At 41.3% G+C, this 25,350-nt stretch overlaps 3 protein-coding genes across 4 annotated transcripts in view; 1 reads left to right on the top strand and 2 right to left on the bottom strand.

The window, feature by feature from the left end:
• The window catches only part of LOC147301134 (cytochrome P450 2J6-like), a 147,699-nt gene that overhangs the window by 91,713 nt on the left and 30,636 nt on the right, over positions 1 to 25,350 (bottom strand). The window lies entirely within an intron of this gene.
• On the top strand, positions 2,809 to 19,371 carry pfas (phosphoribosylformylglycinamidine synthase). 2 transcript variants are annotated; one of them, XM_086282622.1, is made up of 28 exons: positions 2,809 to 2,997; positions 4,860 to 4,982; positions 5,149 to 5,284; positions 6,031 to 6,136; positions 6,240 to 6,438; positions 8,905 to 9,010; positions 9,107 to 9,247; positions 9,333 to 9,457; positions 9,545 to 9,673; positions 10,706 to 10,843; positions 11,065 to 11,193; positions 11,293 to 11,366; positions 11,444 to 11,600; positions 11,690 to 11,751; positions 11,859 to 12,020; positions 12,157 to 12,393; positions 12,487 to 12,717; positions 12,859 to 13,039; positions 13,153 to 13,236; positions 13,409 to 13,564; positions 13,834 to 13,953; positions 14,051 to 14,196; positions 14,280 to 14,487; positions 14,982 to 15,061; positions 15,163 to 15,277; positions 15,366 to 15,515; positions 15,665 to 15,805; positions 18,759 to 19,371. In XM_086282622.1, the coding sequence occupies exons 2-28, from the start codon at positions 4,862 to 4,864 to the stop codon at positions 19,067 to 19,069; spliced, it is 3,945 nt and encodes a 1,314-aa protein (XP_086138748.1). In that variant the 5' UTR covers positions 2,809 to 2,997; positions 4,860 to 4,861; the 3' UTR covers positions 19,070 to 19,371. The 2 variants fall into 2 exon arrangements, with proteins under 2 accessions (XP_086138748.1, XP_086138749.1); XM_086282623.1 differs by lacking the exons at positions 2,809 to 2,997; positions 4,860 to 4,982; positions 5,149 to 5,284; positions 6,031 to 6,136 and adding an exon at positions 6,642 to 6,655 and having other exon boundaries at positions 6,339 to 6,438; positions 18,759 to 19,370.
• Positions 19,387 to 23,738, bottom strand: LOC147301137 (E3 ubiquitin-protein ligase RNF170-like). Its single transcript, XM_086282621.1, has 6 exons — positions 23,518 to 23,738; positions 22,931 to 23,033; positions 22,311 to 22,419; positions 20,958 to 21,031; positions 20,761 to 20,871; positions 19,387 to 20,193 (listed from the first exon to the last, which is right to left on the bottom strand). The coding sequence occupies exons 2-6, from the start codon at positions 22,949 to 22,951 to the stop codon at positions 19,855 to 19,857; spliced, it is 654 nt and encodes a 217-aa protein (XP_086138747.1). The 5' UTR covers positions 22,952 to 23,033; positions 23,518 to 23,738; the 3' UTR covers positions 19,387 to 19,854.

Raw genomic sequence — 25,350 nt, 5'->3', positions numbered from 1 at the left:
GGAGGGAATAATAATCCTGACGGTGGACTGCTTAGTCACTGTAATTGTGCAAAAATATTAATCAACTTGTGCATATTAACAGTTATTGCTGAACACTTATGTGTATTTGAGTGTATGCGTGTGTTCATACCTGTATGTATGAGAGGTTGTGCATGAATGTGTGCGCGTGTGTCTGCACAGATTATATCTTTTTCCACTTGTTTAGTGCACTTATATCAGACCTACAGTTCACATGCATCATTTCTGCCGGTTTTTTAAAGAAAGAGCCCAGTCATCCATTCGTATCTTCATACCACTCTTATTCAGCTTACTCTCTTCATTAAAACTGACCATGCACGGCCAAATATTTCACCTATGCTGCTCACCAGCAACCACACCCATCTATTAAACCTCCTTTTCATGTGGAAAATCATTGCTGAGATTCATCCGTTTTATCTGTTATTGACACCAACTACTGCTCTTAACGAACTGCTTGCAAACAAGCTACCCAGAATCCTTTTACCCACCTGGGTCACTGCCTTGGAGAGGACCGAGAAGGATTAGAGAGTTCAGTAACAAATTGCAAGACCACTGAGAAAGTTTTTTTGAAACCGACATTCTGTGCTCATCTAATATGCCTGAGACATTATTGGTGAAGTGATGCGAGGGCTGTAAAATACACTGTCTAGTGAATCAGCAGGACCAGCTGACACCTAATAACACTCAGCATTTGAAATGTACTTTGTGGTCTCTGATAAAACTTTATCTCAGTCTAATCCTTCTGTCTTATCCGCGGTGCCTGCAGACATGTAGCATGTATGTGTTTTTGTGGGGAGGGGGTGGGTGGGGGCGAGGTAGGGTAGAGATGCGATTTGTGGAGTGAGATCCGAGGCATGAATCTGCTTTGGAGTGAGCTGTTCTGCTTCAGAGTCTGATATGAACTGTGACGTCGAACGCCGATCCTCTGTCGGTGTTTCGCTCTTACTCTGAGGCGAGGAAATGAACAATGTTTGTCACAGTTTAAAGAACGACTTGTAGGTGGAGGGGAGGGAGGTATGAAATGTACTTGGTTTTTTTTGTACCTTGGCTTTAATTTATTAAATATATCTAAGACTGCAACTCTTGACTTTTTATGTGTGTGTGTGTGGGAGTATTTTTGTTCTTTTCCTTCAACACTTGCATTAAAATGTCTGCAACCTCCTGCATATATTTTCCAATTTTCAAAACGTTTTACACAACTAAGAAAATGTCTTCAATTGCTTTGTTTTTTATAGCTTGAGAGAGTGAGCCTATTATGCGAATTTACAACTCCATATTTCTGTTTTTGGACTGCACCAGAGCAGCACTGTATTACTCACAGTTCAAAATAGTAGTTATTTACCTTATTCTGCTCCTGGGTGCAAACCCAGTGTATCCTATCCTCTCTCTTTAATGTCACCTTTAGTTAGAGCCAACTCTTTTCTGATTGGCTGTACCTGGTACATCAAGTTTAAACAGCAGTTGGGGGCTATTTCTTTACTCACAACATGAATTGTGTCCCTGAGATGACTATATTACCTGCACCCACAGCAGCTTTTTGCTTACAGGGTTTATTTGCACATATATTTGAATGGTAGCGTCAGAATTTGGCATAAAGAACATGAAAACATGGATCTACCCTGCCTTGTATCAGGCTTGTGATTGTGTTGTAATGATGTGGGCAATACTTTCTTGGCACACTTTGGGCCCCTTAGTACCAAATGAGCATTATTTTAAGGCCACAGCTGACCTGAGTATTGTACCTATCTTCTGATGGCTGCTTCCAGCAGGCTAGTTTGTGGTGTCACAAAATTTAAATGAACATGAGAGTGAGTCCTCTGTACTCAGATGGCCTCCACAGTCACCAGATCTGCAGCAGCTGTGTGATGTTTACTAGCTTACTGTGGACTGAGATCTCTGAGGAACTTTTTCAGCACCTTGTTGAATTTTTGCCACAAAGACCCGAGGCAGGAAAGATGTGCAGGGTGAGTTTATATGAGAAGAAATAAGGAAAACAGTAATTGGCTCCCTTGAGCTGTATACAATTCTTCAGGATCACTGGGACAGGATGTTAGAAATACTAAGATTAATAGTCGAAGTAAACCCCCAAAGTTTTCCAGCATGAAGATCTAAATGACATGCCCCCCCCCCCCCCCCCCCCCCCCCCGTTCTATTAATTTCAGCTTGTTCTGGATCATTTTAAATAAAAAGATTCTTTTCATGTGTTTTAGAAATTTTAAAAGGAAAAGTACAAAATAATTTACAAGTTGCTTCCCTGTTGGCAGTTTTCACATTAAAAGTTCAAAGCCTCCCAAAATTCACTGACATCGCTGAAACTTCTAGTATGTTTGCTGATAATGATAAACAGACTGCCATCAACAGGATTTACAAAGAGGATTTATATAAAATAAAGAAATAACCTGTTTTGAAAGCATTATCCTCCTTTTGTCCTTTTTGCCTACTTAAAATATCTTTATAGGACTGTTGTGCAATTTCTGGTCCTGTTTGGCCAGAACTCGATTGAAAAAGGCATTTTTAATGGCAATGAGACTTTCACAGAATAAATTAAGGATAAATAGAAATCACTTTGCCAAAACAAAACAAAAACAAACAGATTCCAGCTTCTAACTTGTGACAGGAAAGTTCACTGTTGCTCAAAAGTAGTTGATATCATTCATAAGAAATATGGCTGAAATATGGGATAAAATTGACAGATTATAAGCCAAAAAGTAATTTACCACAGTTTAAATACTGGGGATCATCACTGAGCAAATACAGTAAATCACTCTTTGCTACGACACCCACTTGCGCATGCGTCTTGCAGTTTGAGTGGCTCACACGTGGGTGCAGAGGTCCAGCCATCCTTCCATCCATTCAGTCAGTCAGTGTGCAGACCGCAGCTAACCCAGCCGCTTTCAGTCTGTCCTGCAGGAGCAGAAGTCACTCCGGGACTCCAGCAGAGACCAGGTTTGATCCCAGACAGCGTAACTGCTGCTGCACGTAAGTTAGCTAATGTGCTTTCTGCTAACCCTGCTGCCTTTTAGCCGCTTAGCTTCCACACAGGAAACATGGAAAACTCCCCCAGCTCTTTTTAGACACGAGTCACTTATTAAGAAGTTGTATCCCTTATAATGTGTCGTTGTTGTGTTTCAGTCAGTTGACACAGAGGTGTGTGTGTGTGTGTGTGTGTGTGTGTGTGTGTGTGTGTGTTTATGTTGAAGGGGGTTGCAGTTTGTAGCGTGTTAAACACTAACAGAAAACTCCTGACCGTGCAGTGTGTGACCTGCAATCAGTGGGCCATTTGTCAGGATCAGGATTGTGTGTGTGATTTTATATTGGACATAGTTCTGCATTTATTATTGTAATGTAGGTTTTATTAAGTGTAAAATTAAGGAAGTTTAATAGAATGTTCACCTGAGCCACAGCAAATATATATAAGGAAATGAATAAATACTTTTGAAACCATGAAATCATAAGTGTTAATGACAAACATCTCTTATCTCTTGAAAGTCTGATGACATGAATTATTTTTTAATTAGAATATTTTTAATGAGTGCTAGGGTACTGCTCATTTTTCTTTAGGGGAGCCCGGAATTTCTTATGTGGAGGAAAGAACTTATTCTCTGCACATATGTCAATACATGTAGAGTACAGATCAAAGAAAACCTTCACATGTTGGTTTTCTAACCTTGCAAAAGTGTTATACATGTTTATAATTCAAACAACTTGAGTCTGGATCTAGACATTTTCCAGATGTTTTACCAAAAACGGATTAACTTTTTTTTGTAATTAAAAATTGGAATAGTTAATGACTTGAATACAACTTTCAAACTTTGTTGTGGTCCCTGGGTTGTATGTTCAACATGCTGATATCGTTGGCTTTCTGTGACGATTTGCAACCTTTTTCTCCTTTTGAATCAAACGTACAGTGGACTGAAAACTTTTAAAAACTACAAATAAATTGAGATCGTGCAGTATTAATAGTTGTTATTTGTTTTGAACTTAATGTACAGTAAATGAAAATTAGATTTCAGTGCGTTTTCTGCTAATGTAAATTCTTAGAATTTCAAATCAAAATAAAGTGATCTGTACCAGCGTTCTTCCTCTTAGCTCCTGTTCCACCTTTGTAGCAAATTTCATGAAATTCACCTCTGTAGTTTGTGTAATCTTGCTGAAAATCCAAAAAAAAGACCTTTAAGAAAAAGCCTAAGTTGGAGTGAGAATTTATCTTGTAACATCCTCTCTGTTCTGTGTGCCTTCGAGGTCCTTGGTACAAAATGTGCAGATTCAGCCTCCCTCCTCTTTCTTTTATCCCTTCATTAAATCGCTGACTCCATGATGATGAAATCCGGGCGCTGTGTGGCCCATAGCATGTTGCAGGACTCCAGTTCTTTTTCCTGTTTGGGTTCAGAATGACGTGTAGCCCAATCCTGCTATAGCGTAATGGTTTGTAATCAAAATATTTAAAGCTCTTAAAGCTTTTGAAAACTGCCATATCTAAACATAGATTACTCTGCTATACTGATAGATGGCTTTCACAGCCTCTCTGAGGTCTTGCGGAGGTGTTGGAATGGGTTGTAGGCTTTTTGCACTATTACGAGTGGCCTGCTATCTCATTATTGGTTTGTCTTGACCTGAATCGATCTGGAGACTAGGGTCGGCACACTTAATATTGGTCATCAATTTCATACTTTGGACTCTGATTTAATGACTCGTTACTTCAGAAAATGCAGTTAGTAATAGGCTAAATCAATTCTATTGACAAATGATGCCTAAAATTCACCTTCTTTGACCCTCTACAATTGATTTGACTAATGCACTACCCTCTGCCTTTAAACTGGATTTGTGTATCTCTTCATCAGTCATGGCTGTCGTGAGGTTCTACAGTAATGAAGCTCTGAAAAGTCGGGCCTTACAAAGGGCAGCAAAGCTCTACCCACATCTGTTAGTCACGACCGAGCTGTGCTACAATGTGGAACTGACAGGTGAGTGTGTAACAGGCCTTGAAGATGCTAATTATTATGGATGTGGGTAGAATGAGGATTAAAGTCACTGAATTCACCTTAAAGGTTTCTTACTAGTCTACCACTTAAAATGTCACATTTACATCTGTTTATAATGTTTTGTCCTGCTGTGATTTTTCTCCTGCAGGCTGCGAGAGTCTCAGCGATGAGCAGAAGGGGGTTCTACTCTGGTTGTTTCGTCATCCTCTGCACGCAGAGCCGCTGTCTGAGAAACCAAACCTCACAGAGGGCAGTGGGGAGAAACTGGTGGAGATCGGGCCCAGGTACTGCTGCCTGGTTTTTAGAGATAATTCATTTGCATCTCAGTCTTTTTGCTTAGCACAAAACACACAGATGCCATCTGCAGTTGCTTTACCAGGCAATCCCTGCTCTTATTTCGAAAGTTCAGTCACTGCCAAGCAGCTAGCCCTGGCCTTTCCCTGTGAATCCTGACTTGATGAGGTCCTGGCTAGGTAGCAATCAGCTGCTTTACCAGCGAGGATCCGACATCCACCTCCACTGTTTTTGGATTGCAGCTGGGATTGCTAGTCCTTGGCAGTTGGCGATACATTGTGCATTTCTATTTGTACTCTATTCTTTGACCACATATACCCCAACTTTTTTTCTTTCTTTTTTTTCCCTCCTGCCTTAGACATTGTCATTCTGTATGAATAAGATTCCAGTTAGTGAAATGAGAACTTAAGGTTATGAAATACAGGAAACAAAGAAGTCAAACTGGTAAACTACAAACAAGCCAGGCCGTGAGGGTTCTGGCCAAGACGTTTGTGACTTCCTGTAGCATACATTAAAATAAATACCGTCTGTACTGAACAATGTTAGGCAGGTGTTCACTGTGACTAAGGGTAAGTAATATGGAAATCTTTAAAAGTGCTGAGCAGACTGTAGGCGAGCCTGACTTAAAAGTAAATAGGGAAACATATGGTACAGTTTTAATTAAAATAATTCTTTTAAATCGTTCATATGAGAGAAAGTCTACATTATAAAAAAGTCTTTTATGTTATATTTTCAGGTTGAACTTCTCCACTGCCTGGTCCACTAACGCTGTGTCCATCTGCCAGAGTGCCGGTCTCACTAATGTCCCCCGAGTTGAGCTGTCGCGCAGGTTTCTCATCAAGGTGCGAACACACACACACAGAAAAATCTACGCATATATATATACTTTTCTTTTTCTTTCGCGACTTTACTTTCTGGGTCTAATGTGAACTGTCTCTGCTTCAGCCCAAGACCGAGCAGAGTGTGAGTGAAATCAGTGGAGATGTAAAGAAGCTGATTGAGTGTCTGTATGACAGCATGACGGAGTGCATCTATCAACACCCCATCACCTCCTTCACTGTGGAAACAGAACCTCAGGCGGTGTTCGACGTGGACATCCTGGGGAAGGGTCGCTCAGCCTTGGAGAGCGCTAACGATGAGCTGGGTGAGAATTTATTCATTTTATATTTTTTTACACTTTAATAGAGTTTCCTTACTGGGGCTCTCTTAATTAATGGAGCATTATTGAGCTTCATCCTCTTTTAATCTCTGCTTTTACTTTCCTCAATCAGTCTTTTATTGCATTTAATGAACTGTGACCTGCCTCTCTCTTCTCTTTGTCTGCTCTTCCTTTATGCTGCTTCTCAGTCTTACAGTGGTCTGTGAGTACACTGCTAATAACGTCACATGATGCATGACATTATTACTTAGCTGGTTGAAGTCACAGGACGGCAGTGATGCTGCTGATTATCTTGCACGTGCACGTGTGTGTCTAATGTAAAACCCTAAAGAGATAAAGGCTCAGTCGATTGAAGGACTGAATAAACTGATCTGAGTGATATTTGAAGCCAAGATTTTTGTTTTGTTTGTTTCTGGTTGACTAAAGGTTTTTAGTCCTTGTACCTGACCATTTTCTTTGTTAGTTAGTTTGTTTGTTAAGGTTTGTAACACACAGAAAACAAGAGACTGAACCAGTGCTTAGTCCACACATGGCAAAAAACTTACAACATATTATTTTATTTTTTATCTTTAAGTGCTTAGTTACAGGCAGTATGTCATAAAATCCCAGTTTTACAGGCATAAAATGGTATTTTTGTACCCATGAGGTGATTCTTAATGAGCTATTAACTAAAAATTTGGCGTATCTCAGCATGGTGTGTAGTTTGTCCTTAAAAAAATTGAGTAAACTGGAGAACAAATGACTTATTGGCAGACCTAAAAAAAAAAAAGGTGAATGGTATCTGAAATGGAGTAAAAGCAGAAAACACTGTCAGTCATGGACGGGCCTTCCCGGAGCCCTGACCTCAGCATCACTGAACACTGTGAGATCATCTTGTCATCGGTTTTATAACCGTACCGACTCTATTTTTGTCTTAAATACTATATTAACATTAACATGCAAATAAATTAGAAGTGGCTTGAGACATTACTGTATAAGATAATAAAAGCAGTTAAGTTATTTTCCTAGAAAAAGTTGGATGCAGCGGTTAATCACACTTTAAAATCATTTTTGTTTCCCTAGTGACGCTGATTTTATTTAAGGATCATTGCTAAGTTAAGGTGTGTCGTTTCTAAGTCGTTCTTGGTTTTAATATTTTCTTACTTAAATTATTGCTATTTACCGCTCTTAACGAACCATCTTTAAAATCCATTGCAGTCTGTCCAAAATGCAGCTGCACATCTTTTAACTGTTTCCAAGAAGAGATGTCTTGCATCTTTATTCACTCTCTGTTAGCTTTAGAGTCAATTTTAAAATTCCCGTTTTAGCTTTGAAGCTAAAGCGCTCCAGTATCTCGCACTCGGTGTCTCTCCTTCGGGTTTATGAGCCCGTTGTAACATGATCTTCTATTCGCCGACCTGGAGCTGCAGTCACACTGCGGTGAAAGCTGTAGGCTGACAGAAACAGCCAGTTGCAATTGTTTGACCAGACGACCCTGTGTCCTCTTCAAACTCCCTAATTTTTCCTTTAAATAATATTTAAAGTTCAAGGAAATCTCCTGCAAAAACAAGCTCAATAAATATGTGATGATTTCTGACTTGCCAAAATGATTAAGATTGCAGTTACAGCCCACAGTAAAAATACTTTTTGCAGCCATACGAACAAGTCAGTTCTGTCATCTGTGCGTAACGGCGATTTTCTGTGTAATGACCCAGAACTGTAAAACATTTCATGTGTCTGCACGCTGAGTGATTATTTCCTCCTAATAATGTGAACAGGTTTCAGGCTGACACCAGCCACAGCGACAGAACGTGGCGTGCGTTCTTATGTTCATGCTCTGCTTATTCGCTCAGCTTCATTAACATTCACAAGCAGCTCAAAGAAATGAGAATCATTTCAGTGCACGTACTTTGTAGGCGCCGCCATGCTCGGCTGGTGAATTGAGGAGATAATTAAAAAGAGGTATATGTGGAATTTGTTCTGACTACAGCTGCTTTGAATCCTTGTGAAATCAATTTTACACTCAGTGTTTTGGTGTTTAATAGATGGGACACAAGTTTGTTATGCAGTGTGGATCCTTGGAATACTAATTGTAAAGTGTTCATGCTAAGTACTGCTTAAGTTTAAGTGCAGTGGAAGTGATCAAATTTATGTATAAACGAGCCAAAGCCATCTCAGAGTTGTCGGCTTTCTTGTGTTTTGAAGCATGTTTGAATGCATGGTAGTGTGTCGATTGATTTTTGTTTCGCCTGAGGGTTAGATGATATTTTTCCAAGTTTATATATATATAGAGAACAATTCAGGGGAAGAAATGCTGACCGAAGCGCTGTGCACCTTTTTAGAAGAGCACGTTTTGAATCGATAGTAAATGGATGGAAACTACTCAGTGCTCTTTAAATGATCTGGTGATGCCATGTGGTTGTTTTTTCAGTATTGAGAAACTTTATGTATGCACTTTTGTGGTTGGTGCAGGCTTGGCCTTTGACTCCTGGGATCTGGACTACTACACATCGATGTTCCAGAGGATTGAAAGGAACCCCACCAGTGTGGAATGTTTTGACCTGGCCCAGTCCAATAGGTGGGGTCGTCCGCAGTGAACAGATTGGCGGGACTGCTCTGTGTGTTGTGTGTTTTTGGTATTTATACGCTGCAAGGCTTTCTTTGTCCTTCCCAGTGAGCACAGTCGTCACTGGTTCTTCCGGGGGCGGATGGTGATCGACGGGAAGGAGCAGAAGGAGACTCTTTTCAGCCTCATAATGGACACGCAGCGGCACAGCAACCAGAACAACGTCATCAAGTTCTGCGACAACAGCAGGTAGTAGTGGCGACAGCAGGGGCGAGCACACTCGTGAGCGTGTCTGTCTATTTTGGCTCACTGTAAATTTTCTGTGTGTGTTCAGTGGCATCAAAGGCATGGAGCTTGAGTTCATTTACCCAAAAGACCCATCCCAAGCGAGCCCGTATGAGACTCGGCGCTCACTAAGACATGTCATCTTCACAGCAGAGACTCACAACTTCCCGACTGGTTAGGGCGCAAAAAGTTTTGTACTTATTTAAAATGCAAGTTTCTGTTTTTACCTGAGATTAATCGTGAGCTGGATGGACATTTTAGGTGTATCACCGTTCAGCGGAGCAACAACAGGGACTGGTGGTCGTATCAGAGATGTCCAGAGTGCCGGACGAGGAGGCCACGTCATTGCTGGCACTGCAGGATACTGCTTCGGGAACCTGCACATACCAGGTCCAAGACTCTATGCATCTAATGCATCTAACAAATTTCCCACGTGTGGGACTAATAAAGTTTATCTTATCTACTATTTAAGGGCAAGCTTTAAAACAGCTGTCCCCAACCTTTGTTGCGCCATGGACCGGTTTAATGTCAGACAATATTTTCACGGACCGGCCTTTAAGGTGTCACAGATAAATAAAATAAAAATAAAATGATACAACTAAGACAAAAACTGTGGTGTTTTGTAAATACTAAACACGAATTCACTGTCTAACTTTAGTAGCAGCGTCCTCCTGAAATGCAGCAACAACATTGAGAGTAACGTCCTCCTCTCTCCCCCTTAATGCTCTCTGGTTGCTATGGTAACATGTAAATATTTCTTTCAAAATAAGACGCACAACTACAACACGGGAAAAGACCCAAGGAAACAGAGTTGACGATAAAAACCCTGAAAATCATAAATTTCACACCCGAGCATCAACTCTCGCACCCCGGTACCAAACGACTCATGGACCGGCCCGGGGATGGAGGACCGCTGCTTTAAAACCTACAGGACAACAAATTAAAATCCACATATTAGAGTTATTATAATATATCACAAGTCTTCACTTCACAGAAGTTTTAAATACCTAAATATAGTTTTTATCGATGAGTCATTTTGGCACCATGTGAGGCTGCTAAAATGGTTTTGGTTAGAAGTTGATGTTGATCAGTGAGTTGCCAGTTGAGGAAAGTAAAAAGGTGGTTTCATTAAAGTATAATAATTTTCTCTTTTAAAGGTAAAATTGAAGAATTTGACCACATGCATTTAGATAAACCTAGATGTCATCTGGATAACAGTTAAAAAGAATCTGAAAGTCTTGAATGATTTGCCACACACTTGGCATCTGTACAGAAAATGGATAATGGTCTAATAATGAAACCCTGAGGCACAACATGCCAAACGTAAAATAGATGCATTTTTGTTAATAAGGTATCATAAAACATGGTTGGACTGTGCTGCACAGAAACTGACCTTGAGTCAACATGTCTTTCCATCTGTAGGATATGATCTCCCATGGGAGTGTAAAGGAGAGGGATGGGAGTATCCCTCCACCTTTGCCCCTCCTCTGCAGGTGGCCATTGAGGCCAGCGATGGAGCGTCGGACTACGGCAACAAGTTTGGAGAACCTGTCCTCTCAGGTAGGACGACCGTACACACTAAACACATAAGTTTAAACAAGAACGCAAATCCAATACTATCTCTGTTGTTGCAGAAAATTCATTTTGTCTCTTTTCCTCAGACTGCTTCCCAAAAACATTGCATCTTTAAATCTGTAACCTGTTTTCTAACATAACTGTACAAATTTATGAATGACTATCGAATTATTTTGGCACTTCTTTAACACATAACCTTCCTTTAGGCTTTGCTCGTTCCTTCGGCATGCGGCTGGCTAATGGGGAGCGACGGGAGTGGATTAAACCGATCATGTTCAGTGGTGGTCTCGGTTCTATCGAAGATCTACACGTGAAGAAAGAAGCGCCAGAGCCTGGTGATGCTTTAACACACTGTGTGAAATGACATTAATCAATTCAGAGGCTATATTTACACACATTGATCAGAGACTCTCTGCTGCTCTGCTGTCCATCAGGAATGGAGGTGGTGAAGATCGGAGGGCCGGTGTACAGGATCGGTGTAGGAGGAGGAGCAGCCTCTTCTGTTCAAGTATGGACACTACAATTAATCAATGACCTCGCGTGACGTGAATGTTTTTCAGTATTTAAGTACATGTAAACTTGTAGGTTCAGGGGGACAACTCCAGCGACAGGGATCTGGGTGCTGTCCAGAGGGGAGATGCTGAGATGGAGCAAAAGATGAACCGTGCTATCAGGGCATGCCTGGAAAGAAGTGGCGGAAATCCAATCTGCAGTATACATGATCAGGGGGCAGGAGGAAATGGTGAGGAAAATGTGGCTTCTTTAAGAGGTTATATAAAGAAAGAGAGAAAAACCAAGGTATTGAACCTATACTCTCATTTCTTTTTTTAGGTAATGTGCTCAAGGAGCTCAGTGAGCCAGCAGGAGCTGTGATATACTGCAGTAGATTCAAGGTAATCACCACATGAACACAGCTTTCTGTTTGTGTTTTTAAACACATTTCTTGTATTTTCTTTTAAATAGATAAATGTCTGGATTTTTTTTATGCTTTGTGTTGTAGAAAGGTGACCCCACACTGAGTGTGCTGGAGCTTTGGGGGGCTGAGTATCAGGAGAGCAATGCCCTCCTGCTGCAGCCATCAGATCGGTCCTTCCTGGAGAGGGTGTGTCAAAGGGAGAAGTGTCCTGTTGACTTTGTGGGAAACATCACAGGAGACGGCAAGGCACGTTTTAGACTGGCTCGAGTCGATAAATGCACATCTATCATACCGGTCATTTCACCTTGTTGGCTAGGTCATAATGCCACAAGTGTCTCACTGAGTAAATCCACGCTCAGTGAATTACTGATTTCTCACTCAGATTGTTCTGGTCCGTGACGAGGGAGGAAGTGGCGATGAGGCAGACAGCGGGCGTTGTCCTGTGGACTTGCAGCTGGAGTGGGTTCTGGGAAAAATGCCGCAGAAGGAGTTTAAGATGGAGTCACTGGCCCTGAATCATCAAACACTGAGTCTTCCTGCTGGGCTGACTGTCAAAGATGCTCTGCACAGAGTTTTACGTTTGCCTGCTGTGGCGTCCAAACGCTACCTGACCAACAAGGTGTGTGTATATACCCGTCTTACAGTCTCTTGTTTTTAGAAATAACTTGTGCAGACACTGATTCTCTCTGTTGTCTCTCTCTCCCTCCATCAGGTGGACCGGTCTGTGACTGGCTTGGTTGCCCAGCAACAGTGTGTCGGCCCTCTTCACACCCCATTGGCCAATGTGGCTGTTGTTGCTCTATCACCTTTCAGCCTAGGAGGAGCAGCAACAGCCATTGGGGAGCAGCCAATTAAAGGGCTGGTGTGTCCTGCAGCAGGGGCTCGCATGGCTGTGGGTGAGGCTCTGACCAATCTGGTGTTTGCAAGGGTAACAGAACTAAAGGTGAGTAAATATGCAGAAACAAACAAGCTTAATTAATATATCGCAGATATGCAAAAATGTAAAAAGGTGTATTTTTAATCCCAGCATGATGTAATTATTGGAATTTTATTATTATTATTATTATTTTTAAAATCTTGTCAGGATGTGAAGTGCAGTGGTAACTGGATGTGGGCTGCTAAGCTGCCTGGAGAGGGGGCATGCCTGTGGGAAGCCTGCCAAGCCATGTGTGCAGTCATGGGTCAGCTGGGAGTGGCCATCGATGGAGGCAAGGACTCTCTGAGCATGGCTGCTAGAGTTGGAAAAGAGACGGTCAAAGCTCCAGGTACTCTGTGTGTGTGTGTGTGTGTGTGTGTGTGTGTGTGTGTGTGTGTGTGTGTGTGTGTGTGTGTGTGTGAGAGCTGTCTAAACTTAGCTTTTGCTCTGCTTCTTTTTCAGGTGCTCTTGTTATTTCAGCATATGCTGTTTGCCCTGACATCACTGCTACTGTGACGCCTGATCTCGAGGATCCAGATGGCAAAGGTATAACGCACACACCAAGACTCAAATCTGTCAGTGTTTTAATGGCATAAAAAATAAGTTAATTTTCCTTAGTTTTTTTATTTCTATTTTCATGCTTCTCTAACTCACGCTGCGCACATCGTGATCTCAGTAACAGACAGCTTGCCTCTGACTTTTTGTCCTCTGTCTGCAGGCGTGTTGTTGTGGGTTCCTCTCAGTCCAGGCCATCATCGTCTAGGAGGCTCTGCCCTGGCTCAGTGCTACAGCCAGCTGGGAGACTGCTCTCCTGACCTGGACCAGCCAGAACTATTGACAGCCTGTTTCAACACCACTCAGAAACTCATACACGGTCAGTTTGCACAGGGAAAACATCTCCCTGCCACAGAAAGGGGAAAAAGTTGGCATCGAATTATACTGGGAGCAAAGTTTTCTTCAGTGTGTTTTTTTTTTTTTTTTTTTTTTTTTTGTCCCCCCCCCTTTCAGTTTTGTTTAAATATTCCTTTAAATTCTTACTGCACAGCCACAGCTCTGCACTGTGACGAGAGAGCCACCTAGTGGCTTGGAAAGCTCCTAAAAAAATAAGAACAACAACATGTAATCTATTTTGTGTCCTTTCAGATCGCCTGCTGAGTGCAGGTCATGACATCAGTGACGGAGGCCTTCTTACCTGCTTGCTAGAGATGGCGTTTGCAGGAAACCGTGGGATTGATGTTGAATTGACTTCACAAGGAGCTGGAGGTTAGAGCCTGAATGTGTTATTTCCCTTTCCTTACCAGTTAATTACACATACATAATGCAAAATAACTGTGTCTTTACAATCTTTTGCCACGTGCAGTCATGGAGCTGTTGTTCAGCGAGGAGCTGGGTTTGGTTCTGGAGGTTTCTCAGTCAGATTTAGAAACTGTGTGTCAAAGATACAGCGATGCAGGCGTCCAGTGCCTTCATATCGGCAGAACATGTGGCTTTGGACCAGAAGCCATGGTGAGATGTTAAACCTGGCACGGACTCGGGTCTTGTGTCTTTGTAAGGGATGACCGCTGTCTTTCATTGCACTTGTCTTCCAGATCAGGGTCCGTGTAGATGGAAAGGAGGTGCTGAGGGAGCTGCTGCCTGACCTCAGAGCAATGTGGGAGGACACGAGTTTCCAGCTGGAGCGTCTCCAAGCCAATGAGCTGTATATTAAACAGGAGGAGGAGGGGCTATCAAAGAGGACACAGCCATACTTTAAACTGACCTTTAACCCCTCTGAAATGCCCACCATCAGCCAACCTGGTATCAGTGACTTATTGTACTCCAGAATTGGAATTAATGGTTGTTTTTATTATGAAGTCAAACACTCTTTGATTATTTAATTGTCTATAAACTATAATTTAGCATAACAGTTGTACATGCTGTCAGAGGGTGTATCCCCACTGGGGAAGTCCTCCAAGAACAACAAACCTTTGAAACGTTTTATTCAGTTCGCTAGTGTTTCAAACTGCCAGCAGCAACACTGAACTGATGCAACAGCTAGCCGCTAACTGGTAATGCATTGTCATCCATTGTTGTTTTTCTTTATAAGTCTGTTTTATCTTATGTATTTTCACTTTACATCATTTCCCAGTGTGCTGAATGGAATGAAACCATATTTATTTAGTGGTTGGACAGCACCACTAAATTCTTAATCCTTTAAATTCATCAGGTTTAGTCAGATATAATCATTTATTAATACTCTGTGATTTTTTTATTATGTTTTTTTTGTATTTTAAACTGTTCTGCTCTTTTAGCACGTGTTGCTGTGGTCAGAGAGGAGGGCAGTAATGGAGATCGAGAGATGTCTGTCTCTCTGTACATGGCGGGCTTTGAGGTCATTAACAACAGCTTTATGAACCAGATATCTGCTCATCTAAATCGAAACTGTGTTGCATGTGTTCATTATTGAGCTTTGCAATGTAAATGTGTGTGTAGGTTTGGGATGTCACCATGCAGGACCTGTGTACTGGCTCAGTAACCCTGGACCCTTTCAAAGCAGTTGTTTTTGTTGGTGGTTTCAGCTATGCAGACGTCCTGGGATCAGCTAAAGGTAAATGCACTCGCATGCACTCAGACGTAAACCACTGTGAGGTACATATTATTTTTTTCCTGCGTAACAATATTACTTTTTCATAAAGGTTGGGCAGCTACTGTTGCCTACAACTCCAAAGCCAAGGCTGAATTTGATCGTTTCCGACAACGTGAGGATACAGTGAGTCTGGGCGTATGTAATGGTTGTCAGCTGCTCGCCTTGCTGGGCTGGGTGGGAGAGAGCGAGGAAGGAGTGGGTAAGAGGACATTGCAAAGAAATGTTTCTTGAAAATGTGATTGAAATAAAGCAACACAATACCTTAGTAGTGAATTAAAACAGAATTGTTTAGAATAATTTTTAATCCTGATGTTTGTTTTTTTTTCTTGGCTTTTTTATTCTCACCAGAATCTGAAGTGGTGCTGAGTCACAATAAGTCAGGCAGGTTTGAGTCGCGTTTTGTCAGCGTTGGGATCCAGGACTCTCCATCCATCTGGCTGAGAGGCATGGAGGGCTCAGCGCTGGGAGTCTGGGTTGCACATGGAGAAGGTAAAGTCAGATCAGCATGAGAGGTCTACTGCTAAGCAGGATTTGTAGTCAGGTTTAAACGAGCGTGCTTAGTATCATGACAGTGGGTCACAACTTACTAAACTAAATCACAGTGGTAACTTACGCTTAACTTAAACTCACCAGCAGTAAAAACAGTACCAACAAACCAGTTCTGTTCTATTGGAAAATGGTGTCTTAGAACAGCGGTCCCCAACCCCCTGGCCGGTACTGGTCTGAGAGTTGAGACTTAGGTGTGAAATTTGTGGTTTTCAGGGTTTTTATCCTAAAAACCATAAATAATAAACCATAAATCCTTTATCATTATTTTTTATTGTTTTTATCATTAACTTGGTTTCCCTGGGTCTTTTCCTGTGTGTCATGAATGACCCACATGTAAATAAGACTTCTATTATATGCACAATAAAGCAACGGTCCCCAAACCCCAGGCCGCGGACTGGTACCGGGCCACAAGAGTTGAGGCTCGGGTGTAAAATTCATGGTTTTCAGGATTCTTATAGTTTTTATCATTAACTCAGTTTCCCTGGGTCTTTTCCCATGTGTTGTGAATAAATCTTCTTTTGTTGGTACCGGTGCTGGTTTTATTTTGTTGTATTTATCCGCGACACCTTAAAGGCCAGTCCGTGAAAATATTGTTGGACATAAACTGGTCTGTGGCGCAAAAAAGGTTGGGGACCGCTGTCTTAGAAGACACTAGAGTAGGGGTGGGGGAACTCCAGGCCTCAAGGGCCAGTGTCCTGCAGGTTTTAGCAGGTGTCCTTGATCCAGCACAGCTGATTTATATGGCTAAATTACATCCTCAACATGTCTTGAAGTTCTCCAGAGGCCTGGTAATAAACTAATCATTTGATTCATGTGTGTTGACCCAGGGTGATATTTAAAACCTGCAGAACACCGGCCCTTGAGGCCTGGAGTTCCCCACCCCTGCACTAGAGGATCCTATGGAGTTCAAATATTCAGAGATGATGATAGATCAGGAGTTGATCAACCAAACATGAACAAGCTTGGCCACAGGGCATCCTAAGCCCAGGATGTTATCAGATCAGATATCATCATGTTGCCTACCAAACATCAAGGGGCTAAAATGATCCATATGTAGCATTTATTCTTACAACAGCTTGCAACTATGTTATGACTAGGGATGGGTACCGGTGACATAAACGGTAGTAACCAGACCGAAAAGCAGCGCACATTTCGGTGCTTTATTTCGGTGCTTTTTTTTTCCTGAGCTGTGATACACTTTAGATTCTAGCCAATCATTTTACGTTTCCGAGGATAGTAGGCGGGTCCAGGTACGTACGTTCTTTTAGAGCAGAGCTACAGATTAAAAACACCCAAGGCAAAGCGGTCAAAAGTCTGGCTGTACTTCACAGCAAAATATGCAAACTCAGCAGCCTGCAACAAGTGCTTTAAGCTGATACTGTGATACTGTCAAAGGAGGTAACACCTCAAATCCGATGAAACGCATAGCGTTTTTTGAAAAGCCGAGAAATGCGCCGTATTTGATAGCTTGCTGCGAGACCTCACACCGTGCACATCTACTGCGGGTGGGTTGCCTGTTATCGGACCCGGAGTTAGCAACATCCCCCAAAAACACGAAGAGGAGAGTCCTGGCCCCTAGCCCTGCCAGTGTAGCAGAAATGATGACGGAGGATGATGCAGCAGCAGCCGTTCTTCTCTGCGTGAGTAGCTTAATGTTGTTCATGTGTAATTTACATTGAGTAGGCTAACCACGTTATTACATTAATGCATGTAAGGTGAACTAGCAAACATCATCATAGCTACATGCGGCTGTCTTCTTGTTTGATGGCAGATACTCCCTTCACCCTGGCCAAAAAGGCTAAAATGACCAAAGAAAAAGTTGGAAAACAGTTAAACATGAGAGGTTTTTGGACAAAGTTTGTGTTTTTTCCATTGTTTAAGCACTGCTTCCAGCCAAGAGTGATACCATATATGCCCTGTAGCTGCAGAAAAGGCTAACATTGTTATCTTTTTACAAAAAAAACAGCTGAACATGAGAGGTTTTTGGGCAAAGTTTGTGTTTTCCATTCTTTAAGCACCGGTTTGAGCACCGTTTAAGCACCGGCACCGTTTCAAAAGTACCGGTTTGGCACCGGTATCGGATAAAACCTAAACGATACCCATCCCTAGTTATGACTGTTCAATTTTCAACAGGCATAAAATAGTATTTTGCATCAACAAGGTGATTATCAAGGCACTATTAGCTGGCAAACTTGGCATATCTTCTCATGATGCACTGTCTCTAAAAACTTTGCAGAAACTGTATAAGTACAAAAGACGATGTGGCAGGCTTAAAAGCTATCTGCAGGAAATAGATAGTAGCTGACATTCATGTCCTTAAGAAATAGGGGAGAAAGAAAAGCAGAAACCTGGCATAAGACCTGAGAGATGACATGTTTCTCTTCAGCTGATCTATCTGCTGTTCACTAAACCCTCATCAGAAATAGTCTCGGTGGAAGGTTGGCTGACGAGAAGTCGTTTTTGAGGGAGGGAAATGGAAGTGGGGGAAAAAGCTGAGGTATATCAGATTACACAAGAGCTGGACCGAAAATCTGTCGCATCTGCAAAACTCGTTGGAGGCTGTCGTGGTTCGGCCCTGCTTTTCAGCCATGGTGTTGGGATCTTGTCAGAATGTATGGAATTATGAATATAGGAAAGTATGCACTAAAAGGTGGTCATAGCCAAAATGTTCTAGCTTTATATATTTCCATTAAAACTTTGCACACGTCAATAAATCACTCAGCTATTTATCATTTTTCTAGCAGAATGTACAGAAATGATGAGCCCCCCTCTTTAAACTTGCATAACATCAAAGATTAATCTGGTTGCCTAACAAGTCAGTGAGTCCGTACGCTCTGTAATCAGCACCTGTGTTTAGTATTGATTTTTCCCCTAACCTTTTTCTTTCCCGTAGGTCTTGTGCAATTCCGTAGCTCTCGGGCTCAGGACCTGATTATTTCTGGTGGACTAGCCCCCCTCCGTTACCTTGACGACCAGGGTCATCCCACTGAAGAGTACCCTCTCAACCCTAACGGCTCACCGCAGGGTATCGCAGGACTCTGCTCCAGGGATGGCAGACACCTGGCCATGATGCCCCACCCGGAGCGCTGCACCCTGAGCTGGCAGTGGCCCTGGGCCCCAAGGGACTTCAGACCTTCTCTCACACCTTCACCCTGGCTGCGTATGTTCAAGAACGCAGCTTCTTGGTGCAGCAATCAAGAGTGATATTCCTCCATTAACATGTTTCTAGTGCTGTCAAAGTAGGGTGTCAACTAAAACTGCCATGTCTGTTTACCTTTTGTTGCCCAGCTTTTTACTTACTGGGGTACGCTGGTGTTTATGCATTATTACTGCCTGTTATACTTTATTGACTTATGGATTAAACATGAATTCCATAGGTTTAATCTGCATATTGTACAAAACTGCAGGTCTGCTGTTATTAGTGTTGGTCTGCTGAAACATCCACTACTGAACTTGCTAACAATAAATGATTTAATACTGGAAAAACGTGGTGTTGTGTGACATGATAAAGAACAGCTATATAAATCAATAAATATTGTTTATTTAAACGATAAAAACTTAAATTTATACAATGTCAAGTATTTACATGGATGTCAATAATACAGTACTGACGTGACACATGTTCTGTAGCTTACTGGAACAACACGTTTGTGTACACTGGTACAGATTTTTTTTTAAAGGGAAAACAAAGACAAGTCAAACACTTAAGGACTCAAGAAGGGTTAAGGATTTGTAACCACATCTGAACCTACAAATTGCATAACATCATATTTTTAGTTAGTTTAGCATGAACTCTGTAAACAGTTCACAAAAACACCTGGAATCTGAATCTACATTTAGGGAGGCTCAGACAACCTCTAACACCTTGACTGTTGCATGCTGTGCAGTTGTCAATATTCTTCTAACCACTAATCCAGCCAGAGGGAAGAAATTCAATAAAAGTCCATGTCTAACAGCTTGTGCTGCCACGCTCCAGCTGCTCATGCTCTCTAAAGTGAATCTCCCATCACTCCCTGTGAGGTTGTAGCATTTCCAGGTTGTCCTCTCTCTGGTGTTATTTGCTGGTTGATATTGATAACACAGATAAGGAGCAGGATGACCACCACCAGGTCGTCCAGGAGACCTAGCAGTCCACAGAGAGAGGGGTCTGTTTCTAGGGTACTCGATGAAGACACTGCATCCAGAGCAGGGGAGGAGATGGACATCACGGTCCCCACGCAGCACAGGGCAACCCTGAACAGAAACAGCCACACGAGTCCTCCCATGGTGCCCAGGCCACGAACCAGTAACTGCAGAAGCAAGGGGGTGTCACAGAGGTAGTCCGTTACCTGGAGGGGTGAGTATGCAGGAGGACATCAGACAACCAGATACCAAACATTTCAAGTTGGCGCAATCAAAAATGATCCACAAGATTTTTGACTGAGCACTTCGACATGGGTCAGGGGTATTCTGCTGATTTCCTGATGCTGCATTTATTATATTTGTGTCTCTCTTAAAAGCAAGAAATAAATTATTCTAAATGTATAGTCAAAAGTAGTTCCAGTTCTTAAGCATGAACGCTACAGGATATGTTTTCAAAGAAAAAAAACACACAAAGAAGGTCACGTGGCTTCTAGGTGTGTCATTGTGAGCTGTTGAGCTCATACCTCCTTTGTCTATCACTGTTGGTTAAACAGGACAATAACTGCTAGGTTGCATAAGAGGTATTCCCTTTTCTAACTCTTCGAGGAAATAATGAAAGAATTCTTTTCTTCCCTTTCAGATGCCCTGATAGATACCACGGCTTATGATATCTTAGAATAATAATAAAAGTATTCTTGGCTCTTCAATAGGTGAGTTTGCTGTTGGGGAGTAGCAGTACAATATTGTTACCGATGTTTTAACAGAGTACTGACCCTGCGCGGAGCTCCAGAATAACGTTTGTTGTAGGCTGTGATTTCATCGAGAACTTCTTTTGACTGCTGGTCTGATCGGGTCTCGCTGAACAGGTGGCAGAGCACGCTGACCTGCAAGATTGCAAGCATTTTTATTTCACGTCCACGCTCGTAACACATTTATGATGTACAGTAAAAGAACTAGGAGAATAACGCACCTTCTGTCTGCAAAGAGGACAACTGATTGCATCTAACCATGACCCATGCCTCCAATAGGTGATAAGACAGAGAGCTGCAGAATCAAACACAACTATTTATTTAACTCGTCATTTAATCTATAATAGATAGTATCAAGGTTGGATGAGTGCATTCATGCCATAAATGTTACTCAAAAGCTACAGATATGAACATCTAATTGACCATCTCAGATATGCCCAAAGAAATTCCAGGAGAAACACTTCCTAATAGGAATTTGCAGAATTATCCAGAATTTCAGGTTCTCAGTTCTACTGTTTAGTTTTTTGTTTTTTTTAAAGCAATAAGTTTATGCACAGTCATGGTTCTGGGTCATAACTCTGCATAAACTGGCTTTTGTTGTTATACTTAAGCAATCTTTGGCTGCCACATATAAATATGAGATATTTTTAAAAATTCATATTGGAAACATGAGAGATCACCATCCCAAGTTTTGGATATTCTTCAAAGAATATTATGCGCCTTGAATATGAGAAGCTGTGAACAAAATATCAGTCCTCTACCTGCAAAAATGTGGTGTCTTTAGGTCTCCAAATCTGCTGGTAGAGATTGGACATAATATTTCAGGGATTTCAACAACAGTCATTATATGCTATCCACTCTTGAGACTTTATATTCATAGTGCCATGTTACCAGATATTTACACCAGAAAACTGAAGGATCTAACTCAAGTTATTTAAAAAAAAACAATCCCTAAATGACAGAACCTGAAATGTATTCCCCATTGAGAAGTCAACCTTTCTCCTGGATTCTTTTTTTCAGGCAAATCTAAGGTAAATGACCCTGTAGCAAAAATTACAAGAGCCCTTCTCAAAAGCAGATTTGTAAAGACCTGAACATTTTTACATGGTTAGCCTAATATACGGATACGAGCTCTGTTTTTTTATTCTATGTATTATACACCTCTCAGGTCAACTCATAGCGCAACTCTCCTTAATGCTCCAAGTGTAGATTATGAATTTGGGTTAATGATGTTGAGGTTTTGCTTTCCTAGTAGCGGGCATAAAACCTCCATCTCGCATCGTCTGTGAACACATACCTTACTGTGTTTGGTCGTTTGCTCCTCTATCTACAAGTGTAATGGGTGGACCGTGGCAAACGTTAATTATTAAAAGCCAAACAGATGGGCCAAACAGATGGGCCTGAAACAGCTACAGCACACTACTTCTACACTGATCAGTGAATAAATCGCATAAACTAAGACACGAAGTGTGAGCCCTAATCACAGATGATTGACCGAACGGGTGTGTGCATAAAATAATTAGAGTCTGAGAAGATTTTGGTCAGTTTGTGTAAATGTGTGCAGGATCTCGTACCGCAGAACAAATGGCCGCAGTTCGTCTGGACTGGGAATCTGGCTGTCTGCAGGCAGACTGGGCAGTGCCAGTCTCGTCTGTTCGAAGACTGACATGCCTGCATGGATTCCTAAAAACGGGAGAGACGAGGAGACATAGAAGAGAAGACATAAGTGAAAAGTAGGAAGAAAAAAAAGGACAATGACAGAAGAATCGATAAGCGTTTTCTATTCCTATTCCTGGTGTTCATGGATTTCAAGTGAAATAATCTTTGAAAAGCTTATACCGATGTAACGGTGAAACACAGAACACAACACAACAGAAAACTTTTGATTTGAGTCATGCAAGCAGTGACATCAACTTCCTCCACCAGACTGTGCCCCCAATAAAAGCAATAAATTACCTTTTTTATAACCCAGGAAGTGTCTTATAAATAATGTTTTCCCAGTTTCCGTGTAGGAGAAACTGTTTTAAAAATCCAAATTAATGTAACTCTTTAAGTTAAAGCATGAGATTCACCCAAGTGCTTCAGAGATAGTGACAAAGAGAAGTGTAACCCCCACTGAAAACAAGGAAATATAATAAGCCCCTGCATGACATGAGCTTTACTGTGAGTGTATGCGTTTGTGTGAACCACTCACCTTTAGGCAGCTCATATACATTGATGTTGACTGATCAGGTGTGCACAGCAAATACGTGGATTATCCTACAGGCGACCCTGACTCAGTGGAACTTCAGTCTGATCTGAAACACAACATGACATAGCAACATAGATAAACACACCTGTAATGCTAGTTTATCTAAATAATGATTTAATTATTGATGTGTGAGATAAAGAGAACAGAAGCTCAGCTCTTCTCTGTTTGCGGATTACGGCTACTGATGCTCCGACTTCAGCGTTCGGACTGCTAATTTAAATGGTTTGTAAAGCTTAGCCTGCACTAACAGGTGAAATATTTTTTTCAGATGGAAAGATGAAACTGTTAATAACAATATGCTCAAATCAAAGAAGGCTGCAGGTTTATAACAGATTTCATTTGTCAAATAACTTCAGTATCAATTTATGGCTCAGATCACCTAATGGGCTTAACATTAGGTCTGGTCTTTCATACAAATCAAGAAATCTGTAAGAAACACACTCAACAAATTCCCCCAAACCTTCTCTAACAATTTGGTAAAGCACAAAATCATATTTCTATTACAGAAAACATTGGAAAAAAAGACTCACCTGGACTTAAATCTGTTGCACGGGTGTATAGAGGTTAGGCAGATAGATAATCAGTGTCTTCTAGAAGGAAGTGAAGTGCTGCCCAACAGCATCACTGAACAAAATAAATTGAAGCTCCCTGTTAATGATCAACTACATTTTCCAATATCAGCTGGCCTGTGAGTCTTTCTACTTAAAGGGGACAGCATTGTCAGATCAATACATTGGTGCTTTGTACAAAACTCACTTACTTCCCTTTAAAATAGGCAGCTGTCAACCTTTAGTCTCAAAATAAATACAAAAAAACGAGAAAAAAAATCAACATATTTGTTCCTTCAGTCTGGCCAGAGGTAACCGGTTTGGGTCGCATGACCAGATCAAAGCCAGAAAAGATTCCTCCTACGCTTTGTTTAAGTAGGTTATATTTGAACTTGCCAATAATTTACCCAGAGTTTACTTAGCCAAAACCTTGTCCATGCAATGCTTTTTTATATTACTACACCAAGGGTACTTCAACTGATCCTTTGATCCAAATCCAAGTTGCAATGTGAAAGTAAGAAATGTCTAAATCGGTGGATAGTAAAACCATTAAAAACAGAGTACTACATGAACATAGCATTGACTTACTGTGACAAATATTTGTGGCAAAGCAACCTGTCTGGTAGTGCCAAATGTTGTGACAGCCATCACGTACTTTTCCAAGGCAGCTATTGCAGAAATATCTTGTCAAATATTTGCCCTGGCACTTCACCATACCTTAAACGCTAAAAAAGGGAAGTTCATGTGGATCAAATCCTCTAAAAATAGCCACTATAGGGTCAAGGTCTGAGTGGCAGAAATCAGGAGATAAATGAGGTCCTCATCCAAAGAGAGTTTAATGGGTAAAGTCCAGAATCAGTTCAAGCACGTACTATTTTATGAGTGTGTCAAATTTTAGCTTTGATTTGTGATCATTAGGTTGCTTGCTGAGTGATGTAACAATCCCTTTATAATAGGTGCTCTTTAAGATTTGTTTGTAATTTTCCATGGTGTGGCTTGGGAAAGCATGTGACACAGAGAAGATTTCATATCAACTAGACACAACCTCATGTGAGGCATAAAATAAATGGGTAACTTGAGAAATTTATAGCCTTCATGGGAAATGATTTACTCGCAGAGAGTAGCTGACATGCTGCCAGGGTTTTAGTGGCTCTTTGGGAACAGTGCAGATTACAGAAATACTTGTATAGCCAATAAAACGTGTCCTAGGGATTATCATTCCAACAGCATTTATCTTAAAGCTCTGCCTAAGAAAATTTGCTGTGCAGGATTTTTAATTTGTTGGGTGTGATAATAAAATATTTTAAAGCAGAGAAGCCAAACATGATATAAACTGCAGTGAATAGATGTTGGCTGAGCAAGCTTGAGCCACATTTATGTTTGGGCCACTATCTCTTGCTCAGTATCACTTTTTACATGGTTTTGGTTGTGGCTTGTTTCAAGCAGCAAATAGTTTGAAATATTTACCTTTGCCTGCAAATCTGATTGTTTTTTTGGGAATTCGATACTGTCTGGTTTCTCCTTAAGTTATCATATCAGTGTATAAAGACTTTAGTCACGATGCTGTAGCCTCGAGCAGGGTTTTTACTACTTAACTGTTAACTGCAGGTGAAATGACGACCTCATTTGGGGGAAATGGATACTGTAACCTTTATAGAACACAATAAATAATACTAAATTAGCCACGCTCCATTTTCTTCTAATAACTTTTTGTTTTCCTGTTCCCTAATATCGGTGGGCAAAGAAAACGACTGAACGGACAAAAAATGTGTTTATTTTGTGCAGATAAGTGAGGCGTACAGGAATTTCAAATCA

The sequence above is a fragment of the Aulonocara sp. 'chitande type north' Nkhata Bay genome, linkage group LG23 (genome assembly GCF_057382095.1).
Source record: "Aulonocara sp. 'chitande type north' Nkhata Bay isolate Kocher_YH1m ecotype deep benthic linkage group LG23, A_spYH_male_GT1.1, whole genome shotgun sequence".
NCBI lineage: Eukaryota > Metazoa > Chordata > Actinopteri > Cichliformes > Cichlidae > Aulonocara > Aulonocara sp. 'chitande type north' Nkhata Bay.
The sequence above is the reverse complement of the archived record's forward strand: the minus strand, read 5'-3'. Positions and strand labels throughout refer to the sequence as shown.

Coding starts and splice junctions, on each gene's coding strand:
- pfas (XM_086282622.1), top strand. CDS start 4,862: ATGGCTGTCGTGAGGTTCTACAGTAATGAAGCTCTGAAAAGTCGGGCC. Junction 11,367..11,443: donor GAGCAGCCTCTTCTGTTCAA/GTATGGACACTA, acceptor GTAAACTTGTAG/GTTCAGGGGGACAACTCCAG. Junction 12,718..12,858: donor CAAGGGTAACAGAACTAAAG/GTGAGTAAATAT, acceptor AAATCTTGTCAG/GATGTGAAGTGCAGTGGTAA.
- LOC147301137 (XM_086282621.1), bottom strand. CDS start 22,951: ATGTATATGAGCTGCCTAAAG. Junction 22,420..22,930: donor TGTATATGAGCTGCCTAAAG/GTGAGTGGTTCA, acceptor TCCCGTTTTTAG/GAATCCATGCAGGCATGTCA. Junction 21,032..22,310: donor CTGCGGCCATTTGTTCTGCG/GTACGAGATCCT, acceptor TTGATTCTGCAG/CTCTCTGTCTTATCACCTAT.